This window comes from Ylistrum balloti, unplaced genomic scaffold (assembly GCF_031769215.1).
Source record: "Ylistrum balloti isolate Yb309-2 unplaced genomic scaffold, AGI_CSIRO_Ybal_v1 Utg369652, whole genome shotgun sequence".
Taxonomy (NCBI): Eukaryota; Metazoa; Mollusca; class Bivalvia; order Pectinida; family Pectinidae; genus Ylistrum; species Ylistrum balloti.
The window spans coordinates 843,886-866,115 of record NW_026781907.1 but is presented as its reverse complement, the minus strand read 5'-3'; the positions used below and the strand labels follow the sequence as shown (position 1 = coordinate 866,115).

Sequence of the window (22,230 nt, the reverse complement as noted above, 5' to 3'; positions counted from 1 at the left end):
AAGACACAGAGACTCCTGAAAAGTGCAAAGAGGATAAGACCAGGTGTGCCGGAAGAGTAAGCGCCTTCTACTTCATCGACCACACTCGCCATGTAAATCTTTGTCATCTCTGGATTCTTAAACTTCACAAAGATCAATATAAACGACGTTTTATTGTTGGCTCGTCTATCTGTTCAACCAAGCCTTAGTCAAAACATTTTACTACCATTGTTATTACTATCAAATCTGGATAACGATAATTTGTGTAAAGGAAATGTAATGATGTATGCAGACACGGATAAAGTTAACTCAGTTTAGACTCAATGAGGCTGTACTGAGATATTACAAGAGAATGTGTTGACGTCGGTGGAGCGAATAACTTTGTCTCAAGGAGATAGATACGTAAACTCGTACAAGTGGTGATGATTATTTGAATGTATCCTTGGGCAAGACACGTCACCTCGATTTGACTTCCGCACATTTTATTTGATATAATCCCCACTATCACCCGATAATACTTTTTTAAAATGACTATAAATTGAGCGATAAGTCCAGCAAAGAAATCATATTTACTTCAAACACAGATAACAAATTAATGCGAATTTAATGTATCGTGTTAAGAATGAATGTCCTAAATAAACAAATATACATGTTGAATACTTTTCAAGCACGTGTATGCTTGGTTTTAGTTGTTTTTGTCTAATAAAGCATATTTCTGTACAAAAATAGCCTGACAACTTTATATATATATATATTTATATATAATATAAATATGTATTTATAAATCTTTAAATCAAAGAAATATGTTGATTCGATGACCTAGTAAAGTTTGGCATGGGCTGTCTGGAAATGGCTGATATCGCATCAAACACTTTTATGAAACCCCTAGTTACATGAATGTCTTGTCAAACATCTGGTAACACTAGCTATCATCCCAAAGTGGGCATTTTCAGGGTAATTGTATTGTAGACAGTAGTCTTTTCTGCAGAGGGAGTGTGATAGTTCGGATCGACTACAGCGAATTATAGAACACATTTGTTGCACGCCATCTCATTGATAACTGTCATGCAAATGTCATTCTGTTTCAACAACCGGAGCAAACGAATATGTTAACTAAGGTTACATCTGTTTCATCACCAACTTTGAGCTCTAGGGATCAGCTTTGACGTAATGAGGCCTCTTTAGTTTTCTTCATCATCAAAAGCAGAACAGTATAGAGACTAGTCTTAAATCATCCACAAATATTAATTTTATTTCAATATCAGTTATACACAAATATGCTCAAAATCCGTACTAAGACATAATTCAAGCTCCGGTTATCAGCTCATTGACAAAACATTTGTGATAACACCGTATTGGAAACATAAAGATGCAATATAGACCTAAAACATTCAGATCTTTTTTTTGTTTCTTTTCGCTATCCTCAGCTTTAGCCGATGTTATCGTTCACTATTCCTATTATTTTCACTTGTGTTTGCTCTAGAGCTCCACTGATCTGCTTGAGGTGAAAACATTTCTAATTAAATGCTATTGGTGTCGCCGCCATCGCGACTGACTCCGTTTGATGTCGTTTATAAATGAGACGGTGCAGAGCTGGTCAACACAACATCACAGGGCCTTAGGTGATTACGCGCAGTGCAAACACGTGCTGTTAAAAAACGATAAAGTAGTCAACATTCCGTCTGATACACATCAAACACTTACTTATATTGACCCGGGTCTGGCTGCACTGGTATATTTCGTATGAAGCTTAATTAATAAAAAGAAAAAGATATTTCGATAATAAACATTTTATATTAACGAATAAAGACAAAACAATGAACACACCTTGTCTGAAACGGCATGCTGTGTACTAATTCCATCCCATATTTAGTAAAGATATAGATCCGTTGAGTCACGCGAGTGTCTCCTTTTGAGATATTTTCCCGAAGTATGATTTGTCTAACACGTTTTCTTAGCAGAAAATGATTTTTTTAACCTGCCGTGACCCAGTATTGTAAGTTTTTTGTGACATTTTCGTTTCCCTGAAAAATTCAAAAAAAAAAAAAATATATAATAATCACAGTTTACATATTATTATATCATTCCTCATTCAAACACTCTCTCGAATCATTTGGCACCTACATTCAAAAATCCACATGTAACTATGGAAACTTTCCCCGCCATGTTGACGGAATATATCAGTATGTAACAGTTTATGTGTTAAGACAGCTTCACCGGAAAGTGGAAACATTTGACGCAATAGTAGAGACTTCTTGTGTTGTTTTACCTTGGCCTGAAGATTTGCCATTCATTTTACCAATTTGATTGTTATTGGCCTCGATAGTCAACATAAATCGTTGTCAGGTATCCTGTTTTTACGATGCTTCCGTTGTGAATGTTTTAAACTGTTTATAATTCGTTGATGCACGTCACCCTCGCACCCGCTGCTTTCGTTAATCTCCGCTATCACAGACCTTCTGTAATCAAACGCTGGTGGGAGTGTCTGCTTCGCCACTGGACTACCATTCATACCTTCAAACCGTGGAGAGTTATTTCCGGAAGACGAGGAGGATCGTCTCCTCGACCGGATACTAGCGGATCGGATAGAGCTTCTGTGGAACGATCGGAAAGGTGTAGACTTGTTGAATGTCAGATAGCCCTGTGGATTGGAAACATGATATAAAAAGTGTAGCGTTCGGCATATCGTTCAATAATGGCTATTTCAAGAGAAAATGCTCACACAGGAAGTTAAAAAAGTATTAGTTAAAAAAAAGAAGAGAAGCATCAAATTATTGTACAAAACCGACGTGATAAAATCACTTTATGAAAACCTAGCGCTAATGAGTTGACATTTTGATCAAGATTAAATTGCAGCGGTATTCAAACGTCCATTGCAATCGAGACGACGACAGAGTTTATTACAGGATCTCTGTGTGCGTTGCATTACATTGTACTTTTGTCATGGGGTAATATAAAAATCAAGTGACGACATCTGTTTACGACATCATCTTCTATTGTACAAGATGATCCAATAACTTGATAACGCTTTTCTTGGGAGGTTTAATATGGAGACATAACCAATGTTCCACTCATATTTTACGTGGTTGTACCCACATTTCTGTCCAAATTTGTATATATCTCGCTATACTCCCTACGTTCACTCACCTGTCCGAAACCAGCTTTATACGGTTCCTTCTTGACGCTCCTAAGTATACATTTCATGACGTAATGTCTAAAAGATTTATGTAAAAAACAATACAAGATAGGATTCGTGACACAGTGCACGTGTCCTATCAGTAACATGTACGGACTAAGGCGTTTTGCCGCTCGCACGTCCATACTGAAATCTAGATAAGTGTTGATCACAAAGAACGGCGTCCAACATGCGATAAACACTATAGCTATGGTTATACACAACTTAGCCAAACGGCGTCTGTTCCTAGTTATGTTTCGTAAACTCCTTTCTCGCTCACTATCCGTCCTTTTACCCCTGGACTTCCTGGTGTCGTCACTGAGCTTCCGGTCAGGGATCCACAGGCGTTTGCCCATTAGGAGATAAGCTACTAGTATGGTTGTACCTGGAATGATACAGATGATGAAAAGCAGAGTGACGTCATAAATCTGCCTGCTAGTCATGTGCACCCATTCTTCCATACAATACGTAATCACATTTCCTGGCAGGATAACGTGAGACACTGTGATGCGGACGAACAGTACAGGAACGGACAGCAGGAAAGACACACACCAGATGACGATGATAACGATACGGACATACTTGGTGGTACGGACGTTACGAAATTTCATTGGATGTCTAATTGCAAGACATCGGTCAATACTCATTGTGGTGATGGTAAGAGTACTAGCTGTGACAGATACACCTACAACACAAGATAGAGGTAGTCAGATTATCAATATCATAAAACCTTATATCGTGACGAAACAGTATAGAGGTTGTGTGGTACCCATAGCACCATATATCGTAACGAAACAGTATAGAGGTGGCTTAGTACCCATAGCACCATATATCATAACGAAACAGTATAGAGGTGGTGTGGTACCCATAGCACCATATATCGTAACGAAACAGTATAGAGGTGGCTTAGTACCCATAGCACCATATATCATAACGAAACAGTATAGAGGTGGTGTGGTACCCATAGCACCATATATCATAACGAAACAGTATAGAGGTGGTTTGGTACCCATAGCACCATATATCATAACGAAACAATATAGAGGTGGTGTGGTACCCATAGCACCATATACCATAACGAAACAGTATAGAGGTGGTGTGGTACCCATAGCACCATATATTATAACGAAACAGTATAGAGGTGGTGTGGTACCCATAGCACCATATATCATAACGAAACAGTATAGAGGTGGTTTGGTACCCATAGCACCATATATCATAACGAAACAGTATAGAGGTGGTGTGGTACCCATAGCACCATATACCATAACGAAACAGTATAGAGGTGGTGTGGTACCCATAGCACCATATACCATAACGAAACAGTATAGAGGTGGTGTGGTACCCGACATATAACACCATATACCATAACGAAACAGTATAGAGGTGGTGTGGTACCCGACATATAACACCATTTTTCATAACGAAACAATATAGAGGTGGTGTGGTACCCGACATATAACACCATTTTTCATAACGAAACAGTGTAGAGGTATGAATAGCACCATTAATACAAAGTTAGAATTTCAATCAGGTCTAACTGCGTTCTACAGTTTTATATCGTGAAATTTGATCTTTAAGAACTGTTTTAATAAGGTCTAACTATGTTTTATAGTTTTAGATCAGAAATTTTTACCGCAAACTCTGTTTTAATCAGGTCCAAGTACGTTCTATAGATTTAAATCGACGACGCCCTCCCTGTTAATCTTTGTCTATCTGTGTTAGTTATGTCACGTTCACAAAAAAAGAACAATGTAAACAACAATCAAACTGCCAAGAGCAACAACGAACATCAAAGACAGCCAACTTCATATACATCAGAAAATAACTTTTTTTTCCAAATGAGACCATGGTATCTACCATAAAACTAGTCCTTTGTTGTTTACATGGTATCTCAACTTTCTGTTTATTGTTATGTATTTACAAACATGGTTGACATGCGTCCAGAATGAAATATTCATGATACAAATTGACATGCCGGTGAAGCAGATTTACATACAGATTGTAAATGTGTATAAGATCTTGTATTGACTTTCATTTCATATAAGATTGGTTTTGAGATAAAGAACAAAGAATTTGTTGTTTTTTTTTTTTCGTTTCTAGTTTTAAGCTAAAACACGAAATTTCCGGCGAGTTTTGCAAATTTGATATGAAATGGGAACGAATAAAGAGTAAAACTTGAAATATTATGTGGCCAAGTTGATTCAGAAACACCCATTAAAAAAACTCGGGTTATTACGTAAACAAGTTTATTCACAAATATTTATAAAAAAAAAAAAAAAACACGAGATATTATGCAACGAATTTAATTCACGAAAATTTATAAACAAAACTTGGGTTATTATGTAACCAAGGGAATTCACAAATATTTATAAAAAAATAACCCCCCAGTTATTACGTAACCAAGTTTATTGACAAGCATTTATGAAGACATTTATTACTGAATACAGACAGTCGTTTTCACGTGCCGCTATAAAGTTGGGAAACGGTATTTCAAACAATAGTAAATTAAACCAATTAGCGAAGTCATTGATTACTCAAAGCGGGAACGTGTCATTGGTTGTCAAACATGATTAAAGGAGAGTATTGCACGTTCTAAAAAAAATGTTGAACTCATCTTTGGAATATTTTTTGTTCATGAAACTCATCAATCACTCTCAAAATATGAAGTCTTTCCCAAACTTTGGATAAGTATCTATGCTGAACTTCACTTCAACACGTAAAGAATTGAAATTATTTTAACCTGTTTTTTTTGGACTTCATAAATAAGTTATGTGCTGGTAAAAGTCAGCACTTTAACATTCTAAACAAGTTTCTGCTAAAAGACCATAATTAATGGGCCACTTACGAACAGAAGGTCGACCGTCAAGGTGTACTTTCAATAATTAAAAGGCAAACTAATGTGTGAACATGAAATGAGTTGATGTCAAGGAAATTTGTAGATACGACTAATATCTTCCTGACTCCGTTAATATTTTTTTTTTTTGAAGTGGAGATTTGATGAGAATCCAGTTTGATAGGAAGCTTCTGGTACTTACCTTGTAGGTATGGTGTTAATTTACAAAGTGTTTCGCCATATATCCACAGTGGATAGATTTTCTGAGCAAGAGTCATCGGGATACAAACGAATGTCACTGAAATAGCAGAGAGAACAACATTATACCATTGTTATCATCGATATATCGGGGGCAAAAATTTAATAAAATAATACAACGGTGATAAATAAAATGTAAATGATAGATAAAATAGAACAATAATCACTAAACGTATTAGATATGATGCCCCTCATCGCGGTTCGGCAAAGTAATAACTTTGAGGCTATCCCGATCCAAGATAAAAAGATGATTTGGTCGAACTAGTAGTTTATATAAAGGAATAACTTCACTACCAGATAAATAAAGCTGTATGACGTGTCAATAACTCCGTGGATCGTCGACGGGGGTTTGTAGTGTACGGGATGATCAATCAAGTCGATAGACCGTGGACTTATCAGTTGCCAACTTCTGATAAAAAAAATTATCTAAAAAACAATCGTCTGATGGAAAAATGTAGAAACTTGACTGGTTTGATAACGACTTCAGCCGGGAAATATGTCTAAATACGTCAAAAAGATCATTTCAGTCGGTGCTCGATAATAGATTTTGCATTCACTATGACGGTTCTCATTTAGGAAACATTGCATTCCTTTGTTTGTTTGAGAACCCGGTCTTATTCTTTTTTTCCGAGGACAGTACGAATCTGTTTATGTTAATGGTCTGACCTCATCGGTTGCAATTTTTGTGACTTTTCTCTGACTGTTCTTTGTCGGCATAACATACAAACTTTACAAAGCAATACATACCAAGATATCTGAATATATCTGTCTGACTCAATTACGTACAGACCATACCAGGCAAAATATTACTTACATAGGGACACAGAACATGTGATGTTATATATTACCCTAATGTGATGACTTTCCACACGTGCTAGCGTGTTACGACTAACACGTCTTCTGCTTTCCACTACAATTAACACTCTGGCCCGTAGACGACATTCCGGCTTGTTTAATCATGCAAACGAGGGGATGATACGGCATCAGATGGGTGTACTTTAAACAAACTTTATTCATGGAGACTTAAATGTCCTTGGTCGGAGTTAATCAACCGTAGGCAGAGGAGAATAACAATTTACACCAATGTTGGCAGTCGTCTTCTATAGATAGCTTAAACGTTAAACTCATGCTTAAACAAATAAGTGTGAGGCAATCGCATTCCGCCATGTTATGTAATAGCACGCGCTCTCTTACAGGCTGCTGTTACAGACAATGGAGGGGTTAAAAGTGCATTCGACCGCCGGAGGTATATCGTACAGAATCTTACAGAAATAACATAAAGTTTAAACTGAAGTTTATACAAACGTTCAAAGTTAAACCGAGCTAAGTGAATCAGTATAAAACAGATAAAACAAAATATTAATCGGGAACTGTAGATCAACATAATGTTAAACCAAATCGTTGTCAAAATGAATGCGTAATGTTTAAACTTATCAGACGAAGGTGATTTTAAAAAATTCAGGTCAAAATGCCAAACAGCTTACCACAAAACAAGTAAAACAATAAATAATTGAATAAATAAATTGATAAATCAAAACTGGTAAAGCATCTTAACAAAAAGCACGTCAGAGAGGCTTAGCATGCAATAACAAACCAGATCAAACCGGGCTACCACGTTACCACAAACCAGGTCAAACCGGGCTACATCGTTACCAGAAACCAGGTCAAACCGGGCTACCACGTTACCACTAACCATGTAAAACCGGGCTACCACGTTACCACTAACCATGTCAAACCGGGCTACCACGTTACCACAAACCAGGTCAAACCGGGCTACCACGTTACCACTAACCATGTCAAACCGGGCTACCACGTTACCACTAACCATGTCAAACCGGGCTACTACGTTACCACTAACCATGTCAAACCGGGCTACTGCGTTACCAGAAACCATGTCAAACCGGGCTACCACGTTACCACTAACCATGTCAAACCGGGCTACCACGTTACCACTAACCATGTCAAACCGGGCTACCACGTTACCACAAACCAGGTCAAACCGGGCTACCACGTTACCAGAAACCATGTCAAACCGGGCTACTACGTTACCACTAACCATGTCAAACCGGGCTACTGCGTTACTACTAACCATGTCAAACCGGGCTATCACGTTACCACAAACCAGGTCAAACCAGGCTACCACGTTACCACAAACCAGGTCAAACCGGCGTTGGTTTAATCTGTTATATTTGTCCCAGTAAAAAAAACGCGTTTAATCAGGTACGAGTGATAATTGTTATCAGTATAAACGACTAATTGCCATAAGCACGCACAGAGGTTGTTCAAAAGCTTGTTAAAAGATACATGACCGAGGATATTATTTGACTTCAGACCTGATAACAGGGTAACACCGGATCCAACGTTAAATAGATATAGACTTTTTCCGGAAAATAATCAGCAGAGTCTGGTCTGAATGGAATTGATGGTTTACACATGATAAAGGCAAATTTTCGCTGATATCAAGTTTGATATAGATGGACATAGGTGTAATTAACACTTGTCCTAACAATGTACAACTTGTAACACTGTGTCTGACAGTCTATATATTATTGTCGTGCGGATTGTCCCTCCCATTCAGTATCATGTTATCGCCAACTGTGACGTTTGTGGAATGAAGAGATAAAATATCGACTTTACATTATTGTTGTTATATTGCTATCCACCGTGATGTAAACATTGACAATGGTGTATAGAGGATTAACCTTCACCACAACTTAACCATAAGGAGAGTTTTTTATATATAGCGTAAAGCAAAAACTAACGTCAGCAAACTAACACAGCTGGCACATAGTAACAGGTGCTCGCCACATCCATGAATATCAACACCGTAACTGTTAACATAAGAAAACAAATAAGGTTTCATTTGTATTGACGTTGATTGGTGAAAGTAACAAAGTTCCATTTCTACTGACGTGATTGGTGAAAGTAACAAAGTTCCATTTCTACTGACGTGATTGGTGAAAGTAACAAAGTTCCATTTCTACTGACGTGATTGGTGAAAGTAACAAAGTTCCATTTCTACTGACGTGATTGGTGAAAGTAACAAAGTTCCATTTCTGATGACCTGATTGGTGAAAGTAACAAAGTTCCATTTCTACTGACGTGATTGGTGAAAGTAACAAAGTTCCATTTCTACTGACGTGATTGGTGAAAGTAACAAAGTTCCATTTCTACTGACGTGATTGGTGAAAGTAACAAAGTTCCATTTCTGATGACCTGATTGGTGAAAGTAACAAAGTTCCATTTCTACTGACGTGATTGGTGAAAGTAACAAAGTTCCATTTCTACTGACGTGATTGGTGAAAGTAACAAAGTTCCATTTCTATTGACGTGATTGGTGAAAGTGACAAAGTTCCATTTCTGACGACGTGATTGGTGAAAGTAACAAAGTTCCATTTCTACTGACGTGATTGGTGAAAGTAACAAAGTTCCATTTCTATTGACGTGATTGGTGAAAGTAACAAAGTTCCATTTCTATTGACGTGATTGGTGAAAGTAACAAAGTTCCATTTCTATGAACGTGATTGGTGAAAGTAACAAAGTTCCATTTCTGACGACGTGATTGGTGAAAGTAACAAAGTTCCATTTCTATTGACGTGATTGGTGAAAGTAACAAAGTTCCATTTCTACTGACGTGATTGGTGAAAGTAACAAAGTTCCATTTCTACTGACGTGATTGGTGAAAGTAACAAAGTTCCATTTCTATTGACATGATTGGTGAAAGTAACAAAGTTCCATTTCTATTGACGTGATTGGTGAAAGTGACAAAGTTCCATTTCTGACGACGTGATTGGTGAAAGTAACAAAGTTCCATTTCTATTGACGTGATTGGTGAAAGTAACAAAGTTCCATTTCTACTGACGTGATTGGTGAAAGTAACAAAGTTCCATTTCTATGAACGTGATTGGTGAAAGTAACAAAGTTCCATTTCCATTAACGAGATTGGTGAAAGTAACAAAGTTCCATTTCTATGAACGTGATTGGTGAAAGTAACAAAGTTCCATTTCTATTGACGTGATTGGTGAAAGTAACAAAGTTCCATTTCTACTGACGTGATTGGTGAAAGTAACAAAGTTCCATTTCTACTGACGTGATTGGTGAAAGTAACAAAGTTCCATTTCTGATGACCTGATTGGTGAAAGTAACAAAGTTCCATTTCTGATGGCGTGATTGGTGAAAGTAACAAAGTTCCATTTCTACTGACGTGATTGGTGAAAATAAAAGTTCCTTTTTTTTAATGACGTGATTGGTGAAAGTAACAAAAGTGCCATTTCTACTGACGTGATTGGTGAAAATAAAAGTTCCTTTTTTTAATGACGTGATTGGTGAAAGTATGAGTTTCATTTACACTTTTGTTAAAAAACAATACAGACACATTAAATATCATTAAATATCAATATATTTCACACAACAATGATATCGGAATCACCGCGAAAAACCTGTTATCAAAAACAATCAATGTTAATATCACCAAACAGTTTTACATATTCAATGTATATTTCCGAGTTCAGGTCAGAATACGTAATCGATCTCTTTATCACAAATGAAGAATTCAAATTCAGCTATCACAAAAATAGGACACGATTAAAAATTTTAAAAATGACGTAAGTGAATTAAATGGACATGACAACAGAACACAACAGTATTGAAGATGTATGGAAATCAGATGCCCAAAATTTATAATTCTAACTTTTGTTCATTTGATTATTTCCCTTGTTCTAGTTAAGATTTTTTGGACGGTTAGATGACAGAAAGCAAATGAAATGAAAATGCAATGAAATATTCCTGGGATAATAAGGAAAATTATCCCAAAATGTTTATTTTCCAACGGATTTGAAAGCCGCAAATCTCCATAATATCTCATCAAAATGTTAGTTTTGAAAAATAGCTTAAATCCTATATTTGACAATATTCTTTAAATCCAACATTTATTCAAGTTCTATCTTTGATATAAAAATGTTTGGGTAAAGAAGGAGGGGCGCTGTGTGTTTTTTTTCTCTCACTAAAATGTGTTTCTTTTCAGAAATCAAGAGATAGACTAAAATGTTTTATCTTAAAATTAAAAAATAGCAAACAATCCACCAAGTAAGTATTCAGGAATTACAAATATGTAATTTATGGTGATAGTACATGCGAAAGTCAGTTGAATTCTGCCGAAAACTTCCAGATTTATACCCAAGAGAACAACGGAAAGACCTTGAAATTGCTAACCGAATCACGTGGTTAGTTACACCGTCAGTCAAAATTTCATCTACAGGAAAAACCTCTATAGACCGCCAGAGGCGTAGCAATAATGTATGCTTGTATGCTTAAACATACACTCGAATTCCATTGAGATATATTTGCCTTACTTTTTAAACCTTACTGCGCCCCTAGACCCCCTTAACCGGGGCTTCGCCCTTGGATCCTCTCTTGAAAGCATACACTCTTAAAAATGTTTTGCTACGCCACTGACCGCCATTCTAAGCAATACACTTTTGGAGTAAAAAAAATTTTATCAAAACACAAGAGTTCATGATACCACGAAAATACCACATGTCTGTAGTCCATCGATATATTCTTGTATTGCTCGTTGATTTTTCTTTTTTTTTTGGAACTAAAGTCTCTTATATCAAAAGAATGACAGACTTCAGGAGAGAACGTTCAGGTATACAGATCTCAAATATTGAAAATAAATGAGAATGCTGCGATATTGAGATATCAACTGACAGATTGTGTAATGCACGTGTCAGTCACGATGGTGCCCTTTATAGTGCGATATCACAGATTCCTAGTCATACAAGGCCACGATGGTTTCGCCAGTAAAAGGGTGATTTGTCAATACAACAATTGGTTTGAAGAATATAACACTTTGGGGAATACAATGGATTTCTTAAACAAATGCTGTGAAATCTGGTGGAACATAAGAGTCATCTTGTTGAAGCTCGTCTATCAGTGAACAATAAAACAGACATGTCAAAACAAAACAAAAACATGTTTACGACACCAGCAAAAAGCGTTCCCGTCTGTGACACCGGATATTGGTATCTTACCAGTCAGCGGTTAGAGTATCCACTGTAATTTTCCGTACATACGCTGATGGCATTGTTCCTTTTAAAATCAGATTGCTATTGTAAGGATATTAGATATTGCATTGCAGAGGATAAACTGCTCCGGTGTTAAGTCATCCGGGAATCATTAGCTGGGACCTCTCCGGCGTTATGTCACCCTGGTAACATTAGCTATGACCTCTCCTGCGTTATGTCACCCTGATAACATTAGCTAGGACCTCTCCGGCGTTAAGTCACACAGATAACATAAGCTGGGACCTCTCCGGCGTTAAGTCACCCTGATAACATTAGCTAGGACCTCTCCGGCGTTAAGTCACCATGATAAACATCTCTCCGGCGTTAAGCTGATAACATTAGGACCTCTCCGGCGTTAAGTCACACATAACATTAGATAACATTAGCTAGGACCTCTCCGGCGTTAAGTCACACAGATAACATTAGCTAGGACCTCTCCGGCGTTAAGTCACACAGATAACATAAGCTGGGACCTCTCCGGCGTTAAGTCACACAGATAACATTAGCTAGGACCTCTCCGGCGTTAAGTCACCCTGATAACATTAGCTAGGACCTCTCCGGCGTTAAGTCACACAGATAACATAAGCTGGGACCTCTCCGGCGTTATGTCACCCTGATAACATTAGCTCGGACCTCTCCATCGTTAAGTCACCCTGATAACATTAGCTAGGACCTCTCCGGCGTTAAGTCACCATGATAACATTAGCTAGGACCTCTCCGGCGTTAAGTCACCCTGATAACATAAGCTGGGACCTCTCCGGCGTTAAGTCACACAGATAACATTAGCTAGGACCTCTCCGGCGTTAAGTCACCATGATAACATTAGCTAGGACCTCTCCGGCGTTAAGTCACACAGATAACATAAGCTGGGACCTCTCCGGCGTTAAGTCACACAGATAACATTAGCTAGGACCTCTCAGGCGTTAAGTCACCCTGATAACATTAGCTAGGATCTCTCCGGCGTTAAGTCACCCTGATAACATTAGCTAGGACCTCTCCGGCGTTATGTCACCCTGATAACATTAGCTGGGACCTCTCCAGCGTTAAGTCACCCTGATAACATTAGCTAGGACCTCTCCGGCGTTATGTCACCCTGATAACATTAGCTGGGACCTCTCCGGCGTTATGTCACCCTGATAACATTAGCTGGGACCTTTCATCAGATGGGAACTTACTGTGCCCTTCTGCTGGCTGACTTGTTTTTGTTTTCATACGAGGCTGAATTTACCGAAGAGCTTATCAAAACAGGTAACATGCGAAGTCGTATAATTTCATTTTCATGTATATTGATGACATCTTGTCTTTACATTACAAGAAATTTATTGACCACGTCCATCGTATATACCCATCTCATTTGGAAATCAAGGACATGACAGACTCTTCTACATCAAGTCTCATATCTCGGTCTTTTTATACAAGGAACCATGTGGACAGCTTTCCAACAAGCGGTATGATAAACATGATGATTTCAATTTCCCTATTGTTTATATTCCATTTCTGGATAGCAATATCCTTGCATCCTAAACTATGGTGTTTACATTTCGCAGTTGATTTCAATTTCCAAGGGCCCGTTCACAGCATCGCGATTTTTGTGCGAGAAGTTGTCAACCGACGGACAAAGTAGTAATATGGCGTTTCAAAACATGTAGGTTGATGAAAATTATGGAGAACTTTTACGGTAGGCATAGTGATCTCATTGAGAAATATTCTGATTTTTGTGCTATACGAAGCTGGACGTGCAGTTATTTGAAGCTCGTTTGTCTGTCTGTTGATTTAGTCGTTGTATACCTTGTCTTATTTGAGAACATGACATAACTTAATTGGATTTAGCAGGATTACATGCCATGAGTCGTCGATGAAGCAGAAGACGCTTACTCTCCTGAAACACCTGGTATTATTCTCCTTGTATTTTTTTCATGAGTCTCCGTATCAATTTTTATTTTATTCATATTTTGCCAGTTTTATTGAGTATGATTATGTTGACTTTTTGTACTTTTCTTTAAAATCAATATTTATATGAGGAAACAACAACACGAATATTTCAAGAACTTTTAAAGTGTTTATCTGTACGAGTTTTCGTTGACGCATGCATATAAATTAAAAGCTAAGAGTGCCTGGATAGCTTTAAGTAACATGTTAAGAATGTTTTACACGGAGAGGTGTAATTAAACATGATACTAGATTTTAAATTAGTTTAATACTTGACGTGAATGATATGTAAATGTTAAAAAGTAATCTTAATATCCGAAAACGAATGAATTTTCACTATAGATATATATCATTAACGCGTTCCAGTGTAAAGAATTTTTGAAATAATTATTCCAGTACTGTTCAAATAATTTGATATCTCTGTTTCCAATTTAGTTACTTTTTTTATCACATCCTGTAATATTTGAGTAATTACAATGACGTCATCCTACCGAACAACAACTAACCAGTAATCTTCAATACTACGCAACAATCAACATGCTTCTAAAGATTCTCATCAGAAAATTAAGGACATCGATTTGTCACAATTAAAAATTTACAAAAATTCCCAGTCAAACTTCTGAACTACGAAGGTCTCAGTTGAAACCATTTTAATATAACATTTCGTGCACATAAAATCTTTAAATTGGTTGCCGATGTTCACGGTCCAGTGAACTCACGCAGCAATTGTTGACGCACAAAGTTATGCTCTGCACTTTTGTAGACTTGTTGTCTATTTGACCTGCATGTTTATATTGAGTTCCAGGACATTGATTGTTTCCAGAGTTATAAACAGCATTAGAAGGACTTTTTAAAAGTTGCTCTTTTTTTTTTTAAAAAATTGACACGTGTACTCCAACAATGTAACAATTAGTCTTCTGTCACCGGAAATTTTAATCTCTTCATTCTGGTATTTATTTCTCTTCCTCTATTCCATTTAGGACATGCACGTGAAATTCCATCAATTCTTAACTCCATTCTGGGATTTAATTCTCCAATATTGTGTGGAAAACAATGGAATTAATTTGTTTTCAATCAAGATGTTACTTGCTGTTCTGCGAAGTGCTGGATTTGTCCTGCGTTAAGTGCATAACAAAACATCCCTGACGCGAGATTCATTCTCACCAAAATTGTCGGTGGAACGCGATGAAATTAACCACATTGCTCTCGGTGAAATTATTTTTTCATTTCAAATGGAGTAGATAAGGTATTTAATGTATTTTATACATCAATTTTGACTGATAAGAAATTACTAGCTGTCGGAGATGTACACAACAGGTAACGAAATATCCGACTTTTTACAGGCAACTGGACTCTTCTAACTATATTCTGTACAGGTACATCAATACATCATATTGGCAATATTCTTGTTTAATTCTGTACAGGTACATCAATACATCATATTGGCAATATTCTTACTGTATTCTGTACAGGTACATCAATACATCATTGGTAATATTCTTGTTTAATTCTGTACAGGTACATCAATACATCATTGGTAATATTCTTGTTTAATTCTGTACAGGTACATCAATACATCATTGGTAATATTCTTGTTTAATTCTGTACAGGTACATCAATACATCATTGGTAATATTCTTGTTTAATTCTGTACAGGTACATCAATATTCTTGTTTAATTCTGTACAGGTACATCAATACATCATTGGTAATATTCTTGTTTAATTCTGTACAGGTACATCAATACATCATTGGCAATATTCTCATTTAATTCTGTACAGATACATCAATACATCGTTGGTAATATTCTTGTTTAATTCTGTACAGGTACATCAATACATCATATTGGCAATATTCTTGTTGAATTCTGTACAGGTACGTCAGCACAGCATATTGGCAATATTCTTACTTTGTTTTGTACAGGTACATCAATACATCATATCGGCAATATTCTTATTTAATTCTGTAGAGGTACGTCAGCACAGCATATCGGCAATATTCTTACTATATTTCAACAGGTACAACTGAAAATTGACTAATGTCAATTGATTTTTAAAATTGAAAATGAAATGAGATAGTGTCTATTTATTCGTGAAATTTAAAGGGAACATAGGCAAATGTCACTACTTATGTAAATGAAACTGAAAATGGGTTAAAGCCGATTTCTTTTTTGAAATTGAAACTGAAATGGGATGATGTCGATTACTTGTGAAATTGAAACGAAAAATTGGAAGATGTGAATTAGTCTGTGACAATGAAACTGTAAATGTTCAACATACATGTAACATATTGTATATATTGAGAAATGAAATAACTCGAAATATTTCAAGAAAATATATATATTTATCGGCCAACTAGGGTAATTTAAACAATGTATTGTTATATTATATAACTTCATTCTTTCTAGAAGCTTAAATTTCGTGATGTTTGGAAAGAATAATAATTCTTTAGTATTTATCTCGTGGATAAAAAAAAAATACTCACGCAATTGAATTCTTCGTTGTCACTCTGCGCACATGTGAAGTTTTCCGAAAAAGCCAAAGTAATATTTGTAATCAGGGGATGACAAGGATTTCAATTACATACCATATAAGGTTTTTCATCAGTTTGCTAAGTAAACTAGCCTACTGGTTAAATTGAAAATTTACTTATTTATCTCTAATTACAAAACATACAGCTATGGCAAAATTGTCTCTAAATTAGAAATGAGCTCAGGATATTATTCCAATTTTTCCTCTTATTTTACAAAATCAATTTCGAATATGATGCACGAATGCGCCAATTTCATTTTTTTTTTTCGAAAAAAAAATAATCATGAACGATATTTTTGTTCCATTTTATGGATTTTTAGGAAATTAACATAAGTAATAGATTTAATGAAAGACAATTTGGTTTACTCAAGCACAGAAAAGTAACTTTCAAAATTTGTTTTAGAAACAGGGCGAAACGTTTTATATACAAGTATGTAGGTGACGGTAAAGTGAAGTAGAGAAGTTCCAAATTCGATCATGTTTTGAACATAGTCTCTTCTGTGTTGGGGACTTGAGTGACCAGTCCACCAAAGTTTGTGGCGGTTTTTGGGAGAGTTTGTAATGTAACTAATCATTTGTTTTAATTAATTTGATAAATAGTTTGTTATGATTGTTAATCTAGGAGCTGGTATTCAACAAATTGCCACTTTCCGAGTACAATGTACATGAAATGAAATTTCTATTGTGAGTAGAAAACAGCAGAGTTTAGAAAGGATCAAAGGTTAAAACACGACGGTACAATGTCTATGGAAGGCGTCACAACGAGGACTTTTTGCCATGACAATTGGCCATCAGTATTTATACCGCTAGGCAGAATTATTATCTCGTATAATATTCGCGTTATTTGCGAGATAAATATTCAAGAAAATAATTCATTTTTGTATTTTGCACAATTTTTGCCGAAAAAAATGAGTACAGGATAGGGGATATGGAGGCAATGCTGTGGTGAGCTCTTATGATACGCTAACCTTTATTTACAAAGCTGGCGTAACTACATCTGTATACGAGACATAGAAACTTAAAAAACAGTTTCTAAACAGTCTGTAAGAGAGTGTACATGTATATGTATATTTATATATATATGGGTTATTTCTCTATGATTAACAAAATGTATACATGTAGGTTTGATCCTGATGAGATAACGTTGTCTGATAAATAAAACTTTATCATTCTCACCTGTTCATGATATTGTCGGACACAATAGACACAGCGTCTCTCCGATAGCATCACATAGCATTAACAAATCTGCATATCTAGCCAGCTAATGGATCACACTAGAAATTAAGTTTTAATGAAAGCCTAAATCCATGTCCTCAGGGCTGTAACGACCAGTCGGTTACTGTCAAGTAGAATTCTACATCGGTGTCATTTCAATTTCAATTTATTGCAATCCTACTTAAATATCGAAATTTACAAGTGCAAGAGATGTCAGCTACTAAAATAAAGATTGCATGTTACAGAAACAGGGGCAACAGCATTGGTCTTTTTTAATGTATAATCACAAACTACAACCAGCAGTTCCTGTCACATATATACATGTAAGATTGTACACAATTGAACAACACATTGTAATACATATATAGAGTTAGATACAGCAGAGCCAAACAATGACTCAAACTGCAAATTTTGAGCTTAAGGAGGCGACCGAGGAAAACCCAAAGTGATCGAAAGAAAAGTCAAAATCTAGACAGGGAGGTGCAGAAGCCCAGTAATTTTAAACAATCGTTATTTTCATATATCAGGTAATTTCAGAATAACGTCAAGTACAATAATATATAGTATAATATGACAATATATATTAATATAAGTTGAAAAAAATTGATAGATCTTGGCCAGTGTTATTTGGACTCAATTAAAGATAGAGAAATGGAGCTAGATAAACACTGAGTGATATAGCAGGTCTGTTGATCTAACACAGGACATAGGGAGATACAGCAGGTCTGTTGATCTAACACAAGACACTGTGTCAGGTCTGTTAATCTAACACAGGACATTGGGTGATACAGCAGGTCTGTTAATCTAACACAGGACAGTGGGGGATACAGCAGGTCTGTTAATCTAACACAGGACATTGGGTGATACAGCAGGTCTGTTAATCTAACACAGGACATTGGTAGAAATGATAGATTGATGGATATATACAATTATATAAACAGTGTCGGATGCTTCAAGCAGCTATAGTTATGTTGTCTGATGAACAATTTCAGCTGTCAACAGAAATAATTGTCAGATGGTATTCTCAACTGTGTATGTGTAATAATGTAAAATCGGTTACTCCTCTTGGTCCAACGTAAATGAACTGACCACTTAGTCAGATTCAGGTTTGAGATATTGACCAGCTGCATACGGATTTACTAAACACAAGTAAGGAAATTTGAGCTAAATGAACCTCGAATTATAAACAGGCATGTTTATTGAAACACCGAACAGAAGGAGATACACAATTACGTCAGTCAAAATTCGCCTGTTAATGATAAACAACAAAACATTATATACTACTTTAAATATATGATTGGGTGCTATAATTTAGTTAACTTCCACATAAGTGTTATAAACATACACTACCAACAGATACTAACATAAGACCGCTCTAGTGACCTGGCCCCACTTGTATAAAACGTCTCAACTTGAGATTTCCTCAAGTCGAGGTTTTCCTAAGCTGACATCTCCTCAAAAACGGCTTGTATAAAATTTTCTCAAGGAACAGGAGGAAGGCATCGGCTAGGATGTCCTGAAATTCCTTGCGGAATTTTCATACAAGATATTTTCAAGGAGATATTAGCTGAGGAAAATCTGGGCTTGAGGAAATCTGAAATTGAGATATTTTAAACAAGTGGGGTCAGATACCACACTGTATCAAAGTCTCTTAAATCTGACTTAAGGTGAGGTGTTGAAATTTTACTGACATCCACCACAGTTATCCTAGGACACTAGAGTGACCAGATATCCAAAAAGTATCAGTACAATAAGTCACACATGCTATTAGGTCTGGGAACCGTCTTCTAAAATTGCATTTTACATAATATCTCTGACACCCGGAAAACTGCTCCGACCCGTGAGAGAGACGCGGGTCTCACTCTCATGTCTCCAAAGCTCTGACCTTTGTTGGTGCGACAACTCCTAGATATAGAACGAGTCAAAGAGACGTAATATCTTATCATCAACCAACCAACCACAATTTCTACGAAAGTTTTTCGCCTTCTAAACTTTCAAACGAACCTTTTATTTTAAATGCAAACATGTATTTAAAAAGTGTGCTAAACCGCTGCTGGTACCTTTCCTTTACTTAAAGTATCTTGCCATTGAAGTAGAAGAGACGATCAATTACATATAAGTATTGCGTCGGTTATTTCTCTCTCTGAACAACCTAACTATAACAAGCATCCTCTATTACAACCATCTTTGCCCTAAATTATTTTTTCATAACAGTATATGTTTGGAAAAAAACAATCACTTAAAAATAAAATAATGAGTTTAACCTTGAGATCTCCTTAACATGATAATTTCAGAACTGGCTGTATTTGTGGCTGTGTTTTAGGTTAATGTCTGTCAGCGGATAGAGCTAAATATCTCGATATACACCATCATTGGGACCTAATATCTCAGTCCATTAAGAACCGGTTTGATGACTTGTTTTTCCACTTGTTGACTGACTTCACTTGTTGATAAGATATCCAGGTTGTTCCACTGTTGATTTTTATGAGGAGATAAAACAGGTGCTTTATAAAATTTCTTTGGCAAGGCATTTATATGTCTTTTTTCCGGAAAATATCCCCCATCGTTAAACATTAATACTACGGTAAATTGCCAATGGTGAGGTCGGGAAAAGCGTTCAGTTTCAATTAATTAATCTTACACCCAGAAAGCCATTCCTTGTTAGTGAAGTTTCTATGCTGCTTTGGATAAAAGAGGTCGTGATCCTATCTACATATCTCGGGTGCACGTACACTGTTACACAGGCATGCACTTTATAACATTTGTACATGCTAAAATATGGACCAATCATTTTCCTCCCTGAACTTGCTTCCGAAATGTGCAGTAATCTCCGATTGAAAGCTGCCTATGTAGCCCATGTAAGTGGTGCACTAGGAGAGATAGCATTCATCAGGCGTAGTTTATTGGTAAAATGACCTATTGACTGTTAAAAGCTGGCGCTTGCCAGACTCACCGTTGATTTCAGGATCAGACAAATAAGTTATTGTCGGAATCAGTCGAGTTATCGCCATGGTGCTTTATGTACAATGGTAAGTTTCCTGATGTCAAAGTGTTAGAGTGGAAATGTTGTAAGACGATATATAATTCATAGATGTACTTTGGAGTATACCTAAACATCACTTTGATCCTTCAAATAAATTTCCTTTCTCTAACAGAAAACAAACGCTTGAAGCTTTTTCTAAATAAATGAAGCATTTTCTAGAAAAATGAAGTTTTTTTCCTAAATTAATGCAGCTTTTTCTAAATAAACGAAAGTTTTTACAAAAAAAGAAGTTTTTTTTCTAAAAAGTTGTTTCCTAAATAAATGAAGCATTGATGGAGCTTTCTTCTAAATAAATGAAAGTTTTTCCAAAATCAAAAAGCTTTTTCTAAATAAAAGAAAAGTTCTTTTGTAAATAAATGAAACTTTTTTTAATAAATAATTTTTTTCCTGAATAAATGTAGCGTTTTTTTTAAATAAATGAAGTTTTTTCCAAATAAATCAAGTTTGTTTCTAAATAAATGAATCGTTTTCTAAATAAATGAAGTTCTTTTTTTCTAAATAAATTACGGTAAGTTTAGAAAAAATGATTTTTTCCTTAATAAATAAACTCTTTTTTAAATAAATAAAAGTTATTTTTTCTAAAACCAACCAATGAACCTCTCCTAAGCGTTCGAAACAGTATGTTAAGATAGATCGGCGGATCTCGAAGAAAATTCATGTCTATTGCTTTGAAATGGACAGTTTCTATTGTTTATTTATTTATTTATTTATTTATTTATTTATTTATTTATTTATTTTAGAGTCGATATGCACTGTGTATCGAAGAGTTACTCCAATAAAAGAATTATGAAAATCGAAGCATCGGCATCAACAGAGGATATCTATACAGGCAAATTGCTGCGAAATCAATTGAAACAGATGGTACAGTAAAAGGACCTACACGTACCAAGGTCACATACACTGCAACTATTCCCCAGTAAGAAAATGACAATGATCTTATGTAAAAAGTTTCCCGAAGATATCGATTCAATTTAAAAAAGAAAGATTACTTTCTATCAATAATTTGAGGGCGACTAGACGGACAGAAACTCTCCAGGATATCGTAAAATGTCTTAGTTACATGTACGTGCCTGCCGGCCCTAAGATTTATTCGCAGCCGTGATCAGCGAGACATGTAACTCGTCATGCCAGACATCACAATACATGGGAAGGATAAAGTCTCTGCAGAAGACAGCGTATGTTAGATTTGTGTACAGACGG

General features: G+C 36.0%; 1 protein-coding gene across 1 annotated transcript in view; it reads right to left on the bottom strand.

Moving 5' to 3' along the window:
- Positions 1–2,305: 2,305 nt before the first annotated feature.
- The window catches only part of LOC132557071 (gastrin/cholecystokinin type B receptor-like), a 41,556-nt gene continuing 21,631 nt past the window's right edge, over positions 2,306–22,230 (bottom strand). The window contains exons 2-4 of the mRNA XM_060221560.1: positions 6,193–6,288; positions 3,127–3,839; positions 2,306–2,620 (exon numbers count right to left, since the gene is read on the bottom strand). Of these exons, the coding sequence (XP_060077543.1) occupies positions 2,306–2,620; positions 3,127–3,839; positions 6,193–6,288 (1,124 nt within the window). The remainder of the gene's footprint in view (positions 2,621–3,126; positions 3,840–6,192; positions 6,289–22,230) is intronic.